Source organism: Rosa chinensis, chromosome 2 (genome assembly GCF_002994745.2).
Source record: "Rosa chinensis cultivar Old Blush chromosome 2, RchiOBHm-V2, whole genome shotgun sequence".
In the NCBI taxonomy this organism is placed as follows: Eukaryota; Viridiplantae; Streptophyta; class Magnoliopsida; order Rosales; family Rosaceae; genus Rosa; species Rosa chinensis.
The window spans coordinates 520,483-533,865 of record NC_037089.1 but is presented as its reverse complement, the minus strand read 5'-3'; the positions used below and the strand labels follow the sequence as shown (position 1 = coordinate 533,865).

The 13,383-nt window shown below is 38.7% G+C and overlaps 2 protein-coding genes and 1 long non-coding RNA gene across 3 annotated transcripts; 2 read left to right on the top strand and 1 right to left on the bottom strand.

The window, feature by feature from the left end:
• The first annotated feature begins 4,356 nt into the window (after positions 1-4,356).
• LOC112190026 (UDP-glycosyltransferase 74F2) lies at positions 4,357-6,130 on the top strand. The gene is made up of 2 exons (XM_024329441.2): positions 4,357-5,132; positions 5,209-6,130. Exons 1-2 carry the CDS (start codon positions 4,419-4,421, stop codon positions 5,941-5,943), a joined length of 1,449 nt encoding a protein of 482 aa, XP_024185209.1. The 5' UTR covers positions 4,357-4,418; the 3' UTR covers positions 5,944-6,130.
• Positions 6,131-7,602: 1,472 nt separating this feature from the next.
• On the bottom strand, positions 7,603-8,586 carry LOC112188698. Its single transcript, XR_002931515.2, has 4 exons — positions 8,277-8,586; positions 8,147-8,186; positions 7,906-7,950; positions 7,603-7,819 (listed from the first exon to the last, which is right to left on the bottom strand). It is a non-coding gene; the product is annotated as an uncharacterized LOC112188698 (long non-coding RNA).
• A 1,919-nt stretch (positions 8,587-10,505) lies between these two features.
• On the top strand, positions 10,506-12,910 carry LOC112189368 (mogroside IE synthase). The gene is made up of 2 exons (XM_024328687.2): positions 10,506-11,396; positions 12,052-12,910. Exons 1-2 carry the CDS (start codon positions 10,590-10,592, stop codon positions 12,775-12,777), a joined length of 1,533 nt encoding a protein of 510 aa, XP_024184455.1. The 5' UTR covers positions 10,506-10,589; the 3' UTR covers positions 12,778-12,910.
• The last annotated feature ends 473 nt before the right edge of the window (positions 12,911-13,383 follow it).

Here is a 13,383-nt window from a genome sequence, read left to right as displayed (position 1 = left end):
CTATATAAACCTCATGGTGAGATGAATACAATACATTTTTTTCCAATTCTCTACAACAAAAAGCTATAATTGGCAAATATCTTGGTATACATAATGTAATTTTTTGGAAAAATCCTATCAAAACTAATGAACTTTTATTAAAAATCTCCAACAAGCTTGCAGGTTGGAAGAAGGGAACTCTCTCAAGAGCAGGTAGACTCACTTTAATTAAATCAAATCTAGCTGGGATGCCAAACCATGCTATGTCGTGTTTTAAATGCTCCAAGAAGATAACTAATAGTATTGACAAGCAGGCTAGGTCCTTTTTATGGGGATCGGACATGAAATGTCCCCCGATTGCTTGGAAGCAGGTTTACTAACCCAAGTCAATGGGAGGTCTAGGTATAAGGCCCTCTGCTTTCTTCAACAATGCAGCTATAGCCAAATTGGCTTGGGAAAATAATTAAAGAACAAGATAACTGGTGGGCTCAAATAATGAGACAAAAGTATCTAAAGAATGCCTCTTTTTTCCAGGTCAGGAAGAAGCAGTCAAACTCTCTTGCCTGGAAAAGAGTACTGGATGCATGAGACCTCATTCTTAAAGGCATGAGATGGATCTTAGGCAATGGAAAATCAATCCACTTTTGGATATTCAATTTGGTGTTTGATCACCCCTTGCATATTTATGTTGCAGAAGACAAAAGGCACCTAATCAATTGGGATGAAACTGTTGACAACTATATACAGGACAAGGCCTGGAATAAGGGTAAGCTCTCCATCTTTTTTGATCATAACATCATTAATCAGATTACACGTATTCCTATTCCTACAACTGAACAGGAAGATGACTTCATTTGGGGACCATCTTCAAATGGTCTCTTTACCATCAAATCAGCTACTTGGTTGCAAGTTAATACACAAGAAAAGCACAATCAAATTGCTCTTATCAGCAAATTATGGAAACTGGATATCTAGCCAAAAATCAAACTCTTTGGTTGGCTACTGCTAAGAGGAAGATTGAAAACAAGAGATAGACTCTCTAAATTTAGAATGATAGATGACAATTCTTGCCCTATGTGTAATACTGACAATGAAACTGCAGACCATCTTTTTTGCTATTGCAGTTTTGCTGCAGAAGTATGGAGATTGACAGGTATGCCTGCAACTTTGAATTGGAATGAGGGATATCTCAAAGTCTTCCATGATTTGTTCCTTTCTCAACCTTTTGACAGTAGCCTCTTTGCAAAAATAATCACCTCCTGTTGGAAAATCTGGAAAGCTAGAAATGATAAAGTGTTCAGAAATACAAACCCAAACCCACAATCTGTGGTAGCAGCTTCTGCTGTGAATATGGGTAATGTCAGATCTACAAAGGGACAAGCAGAGAGAGTTTTTTTTCCAAAACAAACAAACCACCATTAGGTGGACAGCTCCTTCTGCTTGTGCAGTTAAACTCAACTTTGATGGATCAGTAAATGGAACCTCCGCTGGTGGTGGTTTTGTTATACGTGATGTTCATGGAAGGCCCCTGGTAGCTGCCACTGAACAAGTTGGTACTACTACAGTTCCTTTAACAGAAGCTATTGCTCTACGTAACGGACTCGTCTGTGCTTTAGAACGAGGACACAACAGAGATGAAGTTGAGGGCGACTGCAAACTTGTCATTGATGCTGTCAATAAAGTTATACACCCACCCTGGCGCTTACTCAAAATTATTCAAGATATCCAAGCCATTGCTACAAGTTTCAACTCAATTTCATTTCGACATATCTTCCGGGAAGCAAACTTTGTAGCAGATGCTATAGCTAATCTAGGCCATAATTGTACTAGTGGAAATGTGTGGACAAATAGAGTCCCTATGGAGGCTTCAAGAGCCTTAATGTTCGATTTTGTAAACTCAGGATGCCAGAGAGGCTTCCATCTTTAATCTATAGTCTTTTCGTATGAAAAAAAAAAAAAGTTTAGCCATTGTGACGGCAACAGTTTTCCGTCGCAAATACTTTTTGCAACGGAAATTTACCGTCGCAAATGGATCTTGTGACGCCACCTATTGCGACATTGACATTTTCGTCACCAAAAGCTTAGTTTGCCGTCGCAAAAGCAATTGTTTTTAGTTGTGAAGGCCGAGCTTCCAATAAGTGCATTAATGCAGATGAGCTTTTGTTGTAGGCTAGTTGTATTCTACATCTACGTATTACTGCATTGAGCTAGTGTATACATTTGTGTAACCATATGCTGCAACTTTTCCAATCAAAATACTCTACTTTCCAACAGCTTCTTTCTAGCCAGCTGCAACTAATTCAAGTAATAAGAGCATGAAATAGAATATGGAGTCATTTGCATCAGTATATCGGGGGAATGCCTATATAGGATTGTTAAGCTTCTAGCTACGGATTAGCTAGTAACTCGATGATCTATTCATACCTGTACATGTACAATAGTATTCAGGAACGACTCATGCCGATGAACGGTGAAACAAAACCAAGTTTAACTTTTTTATGCCGACAACATATCGCATTCTAATTTTTCAAAATGTGTTGTATATGTATCGATATTGACACTTTTTAATATTGTGATATCATGAACCACACATGTAATTGCCATTTTCTTCCTGAATTTATTAACAAAATATCTTTTTGTTTATGTCGCCATTTTCTTCCTGAATTTATTAACAAAATATCTTTTTGTTTATGTCAAGTAGTTTTTGTATATACTTTTTGATGGAAATTATTCTATGCACCGACGGTGTAAGTGACCCAGTCCCTATAAAATAATCTCAACCCTTGATATTTATTATCAACTTTATTTTTAATAAACAAAAAGTGTAGTTAATGCAATCTAACCATTCATTTATGTTGGTGCAAGTGCACGGCAGTGCTCTGAATAATCTCTGTACTTTTTGAGCAAAAAGATGATATGAAGACTTTTTAATTTGCATCCTTGGATTTCCAACTTTCCAGTTTCCAATGCCTTGAATGGCCAGCAGCTGGTGCCGTAGTCGTCCAAGGCGGGGCTTCAAATCCTCTGTCCTCAATTCTCTGTCTCTCTCCCTGTCTCCCACTAGTTTATTGACATCTGTCCTTCCACGTCACACCACTTAACGGTACCTGACAGAGTTAAGTCTTTCAGAAATTTTATTATTCTTTTATAATAATTAATTAATTAAAATAATTGAAGAAGTGATAGCTGGTGGCCTGATGCTCCTTTGGATCAAGGCTTGTTTTTTTTTTTTTTTTCTTGAAATTGTTGGATCAAGGCTTTTTGTAAGGAAGACTTTTTCCCTACAATCTTATTGTTAATTGATTCGTTTTAGGTACTTGAATCACAATCAGGAAGTACCCAGATCAATTCGAACCCAGATCAGATCCTAGAAGAGGTTGGACGAACTCAGATCAAATCCTACTTTCTTAGTTGGAACCCAGATCAAAACAGTGTCCAACATGGGAGAGCCGCCATGAAATTTAGATTGCCTCTGATATATTCCTGAATACCCGAATCCATGTTCTATGGGATGAAGAAAAAGATCATAATTGATGAGTTTGTTTGGATTTCACGGTCAGAGAAGTTTCGGTTGAGGATGATATGCATAGTGCTCGATGACGGTGATTGGATTTGCAATTGGGATCTTGGAAATAGATTTGGATTTGGTGAATTCTTGCTGGTTCAAATATACTGACAATGAAGAGAAGAAGAGTATTTCTGGAGGAAAGAAGATGATGAGCCTCGACTTGCTATGGCTTCTGGGTTCATACTTGATGTTAGTTAATATTTTAATTAATTATTATAAAAGAATAATGAAATTTCTCAAAGACTTAACTCTGTCAGGTACTGTTAATTGTGGTGACGTGGAAGGACAGATGTCAATAAACTAGTGGGAGACAGGGAGAGAGACAGAGAATTGGGGACAGATGATTTGAAGCCGGCCAAGGCACAGTTAAGAAATTATTCATGTCAGGATCTGATAGAGTTTGCCTACGAATTCTTGTGCTAACCAATCAATTATATGGCTAACGCAGATCGAATATTTGAGATTGATATCCGAACCAATAATTCAGAGTCCAATCCTCTCGCAGAATATAACACAATAAAGTTTATTTAATTAGATTGACTTTGATCCATTGGCTCTTTATTATTGCTACAGCTATTGCTGCTCTGCTCGATGTGTGAGCCAAAAGGATAAAATAGGAGATAGATGACAGATTCCAATTCCCTAGTCCAGATATATAGAAGACCTACTAGTCAGTCAGTCGTCTCATGCTTACGTCTGATTGCGACTCCAATCTACTCAATTCAATATACAAGCATAAACAAGTTGGAAAATTGCTAAATGCAATAGCCAAGCCTTTATTGTTGACTAAATATTTGTTTTTTGATACTACTGGGTGCTATATAATCCTAGTTTACTTAACCATATCTGTGCATGAGATCGACCAAGCTCCATGTATAAACAAATTAGCTATAACTACAAGAGCCTAGAGAGAGCTAAAGAAAGAGAGGCAATGGCAAGCAGTGGCTATAGAGCTCACGTTTTAGCAATTCCTTATCCATCTCAAGGCCACATAAACCCGCTACTCCAATTCTCCAAACGCCTGGCCTCTTCTAAGGGCCTCAAAGTGACCCTGGCCAATACCATCTTCATCGCCAACTCTTTGAACCTACCCAAATCGGCAGGCTACGTCCAACTTGAGACCATATCCGATGGGTATGATGACGGCGGCTTTGCCCTAGCTGAAAGCATCGCCGTCTATCTATCCCGTTTAGAAGCCGAGGGCTCCAAATCCGTAGCTGAGATCATTACAAGGCACAAGTCAACACCAAACCCTATTGACTGCATAATTTATGACCCCTTCTTGCCTTGGGCTTTGGATGTAGCTAAACAATTTGGTCTAGCCACTGCTGCCTTCTTCACTCAAACCTGCACCGTTAATTACACTTACTATCTTGAGCATCATCATGGACTAATTAGGAATCCAGCTTCTTCTCCTAATAATCTTCCTCTCGGACTGCATATTCTTGAGCCTCAAGATATGCCGTCCTTCTTTTCAGTGCCGGGCTCGTATCCAGCTTACTTTGAGATGGTGTTGAACCAATTCTCTAATACCGACAAAGCTGATTTCATTTTCGCCAACACTTTCTACAAGTTAGAGGAAGAGGTGCGTTACTAATTTTGTTCTCGAAATGATAAACTAGTAGTGTTTGACTTAATTTGATTCGAATGGTATGTTACAGGTGGTGGATTCGATGTCTCAAGTTTGTCCAATGTTGACAATAGGGCCAACAATTCCATCTAAATACTTGGACAATAGCATCAGAGACAACAAGGAGTATGGGCTTCATCTCTTCGAGATAGACTCGGCTTGCACCGACTGGCTCAACACCAAGCCAGCAGGCTCTGTCGTGTACGTAGCCTTTGGTAGTATGGCCAATCTGAGTGACAAGCAAATGCAGGAACTTGCCTTGGGCTTGAAGGCAACCGACTTCCACTTCTTGTGGGTGGTCAGGGATTCCGAAGAGGCAAAGCTTCCGGAAAAGTTCAAAGAAGAGATGGCCGAAAAAGGCTTGTTAGTGAATTGGAGCCCTCAGCTAGAAGTGTTGTCACACGAAGCAGTAGGGTGTTTTTTCACTCACGGTGGGTGGAATTCGACGATTGAAGCATTAAGCTTGGGAATGCCGATGGTTGTAATGCCACAGTGGACCGACCAGCCTACTAATTCCAAATTGGTTGAGGGTCTTTGGAAGGTTGGAATTAGAGTAACGGTTGATCAGAATAGTGGGTTGGTTGGAAGAGAAGAGATTGAGTTGTGCATTAGGAAAGTGATGGGGGAGGAGGGGATTGAAATGAAAATGAATGCTAAAAAGTGGAGGGAGCTGGCTATTGAGGCAGTGAGTGAGGGGGGCACCTCGGATAAGAATATTGATGAATTTGTATCGAAGTTGGTAATTGCTAAGCCAGCCAGCGTTTAATTCGTTTTCGCATGCGCAGTTGATCGGATCAGTGCATTGTTGTTTACCATGACATGGATTATAGTTAAACAATTATCATTCCAAAAATTAATAGTTAGCTAACTAGGATTCATAGATATCAATTATTGCTTACGTACTGGTGATCTATTATTTGTTGGACAAAATAAAAGCTTGTGTTGTCTGTAAATCCATCTTTAATAATAATGCTGCAATAGCTATATATCAAAAGTAGAAAGCTAGCTAGGCAATTTTAATGCTGCAAAAGCAAAAGAATCACAACCCAAAAATATCAAACCAATTAATCAAGGCAAGTGCGAGTTCATTGACCACGTTTTCTCAGTTATTTTGAGTTTTCGACGATCTATTATTGCGGTAAAAATGAAAACCGATTAACTTGTATGAGAAACATATACACGTACATTTACAGCAGCCTTCCTAGTTTTCTAGATCTACCGGTACTTGAAAACATAAGCAATGATGTCAAAACCTTCAAAGCTGCCCATGCAGTAGTGGTCATCGATCGCTTTCTGCTGACAGTAGCAGCTTAATGATGAACATCAGTCATAATGGATTGATGGAGACACGCGTACAACTGAAAATGACGTACCTTACATTTCTGGAATGAATTGTTCACATTGATAATTGATTTGCGTTGGGCGCTTTTTCCAGTTAGAAGTAAGGCGAGCAGCAACAGGGTCCGATAGTGGTGAGTTCACCAAACTGGATTGGGCTATATAGAGTATTTTATGTTTTTGGGCTTCCAATGTTTGGACCCAATTTGTCTTATATGCGTAGATGCCTATATGGGCTTCTTGGTTGCTGGACTTGATGCTTCGGGAAAAAAGAGAATATCTCAAACCTCAAACACAGCTGGGAATGAATGTAGAGAGGGGAGTTCATCAAAGATTGTGGGATTAATCTATTCCAAGCACTTGAATTAACGCATACTTGTTCATTTTTCTGTTGCATCCTCATTCTATCTCTTGTGAGCTAGCTAGCAAGTGTTCAAGCTCATTAAGCTTATACACCATACTGCAGTATACAGAGCTAAGCCACATATACTATAGGTCGGCTGAAAGTGTTATCCCGTGATTCTAGGCACGATAAGTAGCACATAAGTGATATAGTAATATGTCAAATTTTTCATATGTATTAAAATAGTTTTGAAATCTGAGTAAGTGATTTGTATCAAATCATCATCCATACTTCATTCCAACAGAAGGAAAGTTACAAGTAGGGATGCAATATTGATGTAGTAAAACAGCCAAAAGACTTACTTCTAACTCAAATCACTACTAGTAAATTTGACTATACACACTGATTAGAATCAGTGGGTATAAGGTCTAACAGTTACTGATATCTGTATGGGAAGCCCAGTAGCCACCCTACACTCACAGATTGAATTACGGTTGCATTTGAGCGGGTGGTCTTTGGTCTTCCCCCACTGATATAAAAGTCAGTGTGGATTTTTTTGTGGGACCCATACATACTCACACGAGATAAATAAAAATACGGTATAAAATCTATCTTTAAAAATCAGTGGGAACATTAATCACTAAACTAAAATCTGTATGAACTAGTGAACTACACAATAAAAATAAATTGATTTAAATAATGTTAAATGTTAACCAATAATAGTAATATTTGAAGAACAACCAATAACAGTAATTAATCAGTAAAATTCTCAATATATTCCAGAAATGATACAAGGAGGAAGAGGGGGATGAATGCCAATACCTCTCCCAATAAATATACAAACAAAAATGACATGATTGAACAAAGAAACACACTCCAGATTTATTCTTTATTTCTGCATCTTCCCGTTCTCTTCATCTTCCCCTTTGTCTGCTGCATCTCCAGAAGACCAGAACCCCTTCTGTTTTTGTCAATTGAATAAATTGATGATCAATAACATCAACTGGAAAGGCATGAGTATAGGAAAAATCAACCAATAAATATTACCTTATGCCAAATGACACCTGAGATCAAGACCCAAGTATTTGCTATCTGTTGGAAAGTTAGCCATTTAAACAAATAAGCTTCGACAATCAGATTATAAACCAAAGAACCCATGAAAGGCTATTTCACTAATTATAAACAGATCAAACTCCCTTTCAAAAAAAAAAAAAAAAAAGATCAAACTCATTCCCATAATAAACCCAAAATCATGGCTAAAAAAACTAAGATCAGATTTTTTGGTTACCTGGGTCTAAAATTTTTCATCTGGGAGAGTTCTCTTTCACCTCCACAAAGAACCACGAAAAATAAAAATTATTCAAGATCCAATAACAAATTGAACATAGAGAATTGGGATGAGGGATCAAAGAACAGACCTGGAATCGATCTGCTTCTTACCCGAGATCAAATCTGGGTTCAAAGATATAAGAGAGAAGAAGAAAATCTAACGATCTGCTAAGGAGGAGTCGTGCTCTCATTCGCTTTGAAGAAAATCAGATCTGGGTTCTTTTACTTCTTTATTTCTGTCTTCAAACACCTACAGAGTTTCTGTTGAGCTGCTATTGAAATAGAGATGACTATGGAGGAGTCGTGCTCTCTGATGAATCCTATACAGAGTATGCCGCGATTATGTGGTTGTAGGATTTTCCAACTTATTTCTAGATTTAACTAGTGTTAGAGAAAAGAAAGGAAAAAAAAATATTATTCAGATGACTATAAATATATATACTTTTTTTTTTATACTCACATATATCCGTGTGTGTAACACTTTTGTTATAGATGGATATGAGTATAAAATTAGTTAATAAATTATATTTTTGTTACTTCTCACAGATATCTGTGTGTGCAAAACCTTGTTACAGATGTCTATGAGTATAAAATTATCTAATAAATTATATTTTTGTTATTACTCACAGATATCCATGTGAGTCAAACCTTGTTACAGATGTCAGTGAGTATAAAATTATCTAATAAATTATATTTTGTTATTACTCACAGATATCCGTATGTAAAAGTTTTCTCACACATGTCAGTGTGAACTAAATATTTGGGATACATGGATATCTGTGAGAAACTTTATCTCACACTGATTTCAGTGAGTAATAGTGTGAACATGTGCTTATGTAGGGTCCAGTTCATTAGTTCACACTGATGTCTGTATTTATAAATCAAATCCCACAGATGTTTTATCCGTGTGAAAGTCAGTAAGTGTAAAATCAGTGTGGGTTGCTCATTTTGCTAGTAGTGAATCCGATCATCTGATTTGAACATACCTTTCAAATTCTAAAAACAAAAAATGGAGCTAAACTCTCCAAAACACCAATAAGGCAACAAATGACCAAAATCCAACAAACGGGCCACAACATGGTTTAAGCCAACGCCGACATACCAACTGGGTTGTGGCTCAGACCCAAGAAGGAAGAATGCGCACCGGTCATCTCCGCCTCGTCGGCTAGTGAATACACATGATAAAATCTGTTTAGAGGATCATCATCACAATAGGCGTTGGTGTATGGAAACATTGAAGCACAACAAGACCCAAAAAGGGTCACCACGAACAACAACAAAAAACTAAACTAAACTAGAACTGAAGAAACAAAACGCACACGCCAGGTCCAGACCCAATTTTGAACAGAGCCAAGCCAATTCCAAAAACCGAACCCAAAGAAGGGTCCAGATCCAAAATTAGCTAAACCCAACCCAAACATAGGCCTAAACATGCTTCAACCCCCACCGCAGTCCGGATCTGCCATCACCTTCCTCCAACCTTTGCCGCTAGCCTTCCGATCCCCGAACAAGAGCTGACAACGCTGTTGATAGACCATAGCAGACCCGCGACCTCTCCGCCTGACGCAAACACCAATGGGACAAGTCGTCGACATAGATCGAGATCCAAAACAAAAGGAAATCCGATCTATTCAATGGCTGCCCAGACTGTCCGATCCAAACAACTGAATACCGGATCGGGAATAACAACCCCTAAAACAGCCCCCATTCACCTTGCCGTCACCAGATCTGAAACCACGACCCCATTGCTTGATCAGCAGATCCAGTCCGTCTAGCACCACCATCTTCCTTCACTACCACAACCCAAGGAGAGCAGCACTGGTTGAAGCCAAAAACGGCAGTCGCACCAAGGACCCTCCTCTCTCGGATAGGAGCGCTGCGGTGGGAGCACCGACAGCGTCCAACCGGGAGAGAGCACTGTTTCACCTCGCTCTTCTTTTTTCTCTAGGCGCGTTCTAAAGCGCGTGTTATATTCTTTTAAGAAAGTGTAAACTTGTTTTCTTTTTCTGAGTCAGTGATTTGGTTATACTACGTGCTACTAGTCTAGAAAATCATGGTAATATATGACTATGATCCATTATTACTAGTCACTGAGCTACGTGGCAGCCAATGAATTCGGAAATTAAGGACAATGCTACCGATAGCCCTTTCAATCGGAAGGCAATATTCGATCCAACAATGATTTGGTTGTCATCGTATTTGTCTTGCATCGGGGCTATCCAACTGTCAACCCAAATCTACCAATCAAACGCTAATTATTTATACGGGAAGTACGTATACGTGTATTTACCCAAATCATTTCGTGTTATCTATATATAATCCTATCATTTCGAGCTAGCTAGATAGCTACTTGCCTTCATTTGTGATCCACTAATTCTTTTCTTGTTAATTCACTTAATTGGATGGAAATGGAGAAGAAACAAATGGAAATGACAATGGGAAACGGCAATGGTGCAGCGGCTGAAGCTCAACCGCAACCGCAACCTCAACCTCAAAGTCACGTCCTGGTATTCCCCTTTCCTGTTCAGGGTCACATGAACCCAATGGTCCAATTCGCCAAGCGCCTCGTCTCCAAGGGTCTCAAGGTCACAGTAGTCACTACCATCTCTGCTATGCACCGGTTCCAAGCAGCACCCGAACGACTAAACTCTTTCGGATTCGACCTCGAACTAATTTCCGACGGCTCCGAATTTGTTCATACACCCGAATCCATTGACGAATCCACTGAGCGTTTCACAAGGGTGACAACACAGACTTTAGCCGACCTCATCACCAGGATCAAGAACAAGAGCAAGAGCAAGAAAAAGAATGGTACCAGTACTCCTCATAGCGATGATCATGATGATGATGCCAGCAGCAGCTACCCGGAACTGAAATTCTTGGTGTACCACTCCGGTATGCCGTGGGCTTTAGATATAGCGCGACAGCACGGCATAGATGGAGCTCCATTCTTCACAAACTCATCTTCAGTCGTAGCCATCTACGAACACTTCCTTCAAGGAGCACTAAAGATTCCCTCAGAAAATGATCGGTCCACTACAACATTATCACTGCCTTCTATGCCACCTCTAGGTTTCGCTGATCTACCCTCATTTCTTTGTGATGTTGACTCCTACCCAGCTTATCTTGAACTTACTCTCAGTCAATACTCCAATATCGGAACACTAAAATGGCTCTTCATTTGCACTTTTGAAAAGTTGGAAGAGGAGGTTCGTAACTAGGTTATTTAACTTCATTGATTCATCAGTGTGTGTATATATCAGATCTTATCTAGAGCGGAGCTCCGCTTTGAAATTAACATGTGAAGTTTGAGTTTTGGGTCACTTTTCGGTCGCACATCCACATCTCGACCGTTCAGTTTTTAGGTATTAGTGTATAGATCATCTTTGCAAATTTTCAGCCAAAATGATGATCGTTAAGGCATTGATAACTGCCTTAAAGCTAGTACGGTTCAGGTTGACAGATTCAGTTCGTCTATTGGTTTAAGTGAGTTAGATACCTTAACGATCATCAATTTGGCTGAAAATTTACGAAGATGATCTATACATTAGTACCTAAAAACTGAACGGTTGAGATGTGAATATGCGACCGAAAAGTGACCAAAAACTCGAACTTCACACGTTAATTTCAAAGCAGAGCTCTGCTCTAGATAATATATATATATATATATATATATATATATAATTCCTGCATTTATCATACCCATCACAGCACTAGGCATATATGCATTCACGTAGTAGGAATTAATTTAAAATTAGATGCAACTGTTCGTTCTGCTGACATGCATGATCTTCTAATTAATTCGTACGCTTACTGACTTTTATATTGTACTAGTATTGTTAATTTGTATGTCTACTTCGTTAGGTAGTGAAATGGATGATAAATCAAGAGTGGCCGGTCAGGACCATAGGACCAACGGTTCCATCTATGTTTTTGGACAAACGGTTGGAGGATGACAAGGAATATAGCCTCAGTATGTTCAAACCTAATGTGGAGACTTATATGGAGTGGCTAGACTCTAGAGAATCTAGCTCCGTCGTTTATGCATCATTTGGAAGCTTGGCCAATCTCAAAAAGGAGCAGATAGAGGAGCTAGCATGGGGACTGAGGGATATGAACTACAACTTCATGTGGGCAGTTAGAGAATCAGAAATGGAAAAACTTCCTGGTAATTTCTTAGAGGAGACATCAGAGAAGGGTTTGGTTGTGAACTGGTGCCCTCAGCTACAAGTTTTGGCTCACAAAGCTGTGCGATGCTTTGTTACTCATTGCGGATGGAATTCCGTTCTCGAAGCATTGAGCTTTGGAGTACCGATGGTGACAATGCCACATTGGGCTGATCAAGCAACTAATGCCAAATTTGTTGAGGATGTATGGAAAGCAGGAGTCAGAGTGAAGAAGAATGAGAAGGGTATTGCTACAAAACAAGAAATAGCAAAGTGTATTAAGCAAGTTATGGAAGAGGAGAAAGGGATGAAGATGAGAAAAGCTTCATTAAGGTGGAAAGAACTAGCTAAAGAGGCAGTCGATGAAGGGGGTAGTTCTGATAAGAACATTGAAGAATTTGTTGCAGAAGTTAAGTTAATTTGATTCACTTTGTAATTTTTCTTTTATCAAATAAGGAATTAGGTGATATTAGCTCATCAAAGGTAAACTTGTCTCACCTTAAATTCCAAAAGTGAGGATGCAATATATGTATATATATGCAACTATCTATATTGAAGGATTGATTTATTTTGTATGTATTATATACAATATATATATATATATATGCAATTTTATTCTTCAAATAATATAAGGAACATTGTGCACACGTCCTTTTAAAAATGTCAATTTCATTATTTGAAAGATGAAAAGATAACATTTTTATTTAGCTAATCATTTAGAATGTGATTTGAATGTAATTACAAATTAAAGTTCTTAATTGCCATTGATTTCCTGTAAGTGACAAACACAATGATACGAACTAATTGCATTCAAATCACTTAGGACCGTCATTTTGATCATGATCACTCACCAATAGATTTCAATTCTCGGTCCTCTGTTCTGTAAGAGCATCTCCAACAGCTTCCCTATAATTTCTCTATTATAGGGAAGCAAAAATTAAAAGCTCCAAAAAGATTTCTGCTTTAACTCCAACAGATTCTCTATTTTAGAGATTCCATAATTATTCCCTAAATCCTTCTCTAACATTTT

Coding starts and splice junctions, on each gene's coding strand:
- LOC112190026 (XM_024329441.2), top strand. CDS start 4,419: ATGTATAAACAAATTAGCTATAACTACAAGAGCCTAGAGAGAGCTAAA. Junction 5,133..5,208: donor TCTACAAGTTAGAGGAAGAG/GTGCGTTACTAA, acceptor GGTATGTTACAG/GTGGTGGATTCGATGTCTCA.
- LOC112189368 (XM_024328687.2), top strand. CDS start 10,590: ATGGAAATGGAGAAGAAACAAATGGAAATGACAATGGGAAACGGCAAT. Junction 11,397..12,051: donor TTGAAAAGTTGGAAGAGGAG/GTTCGTAACTAG, acceptor CTACTTCGTTAG/GTAGTGAAATGGATGATAAA.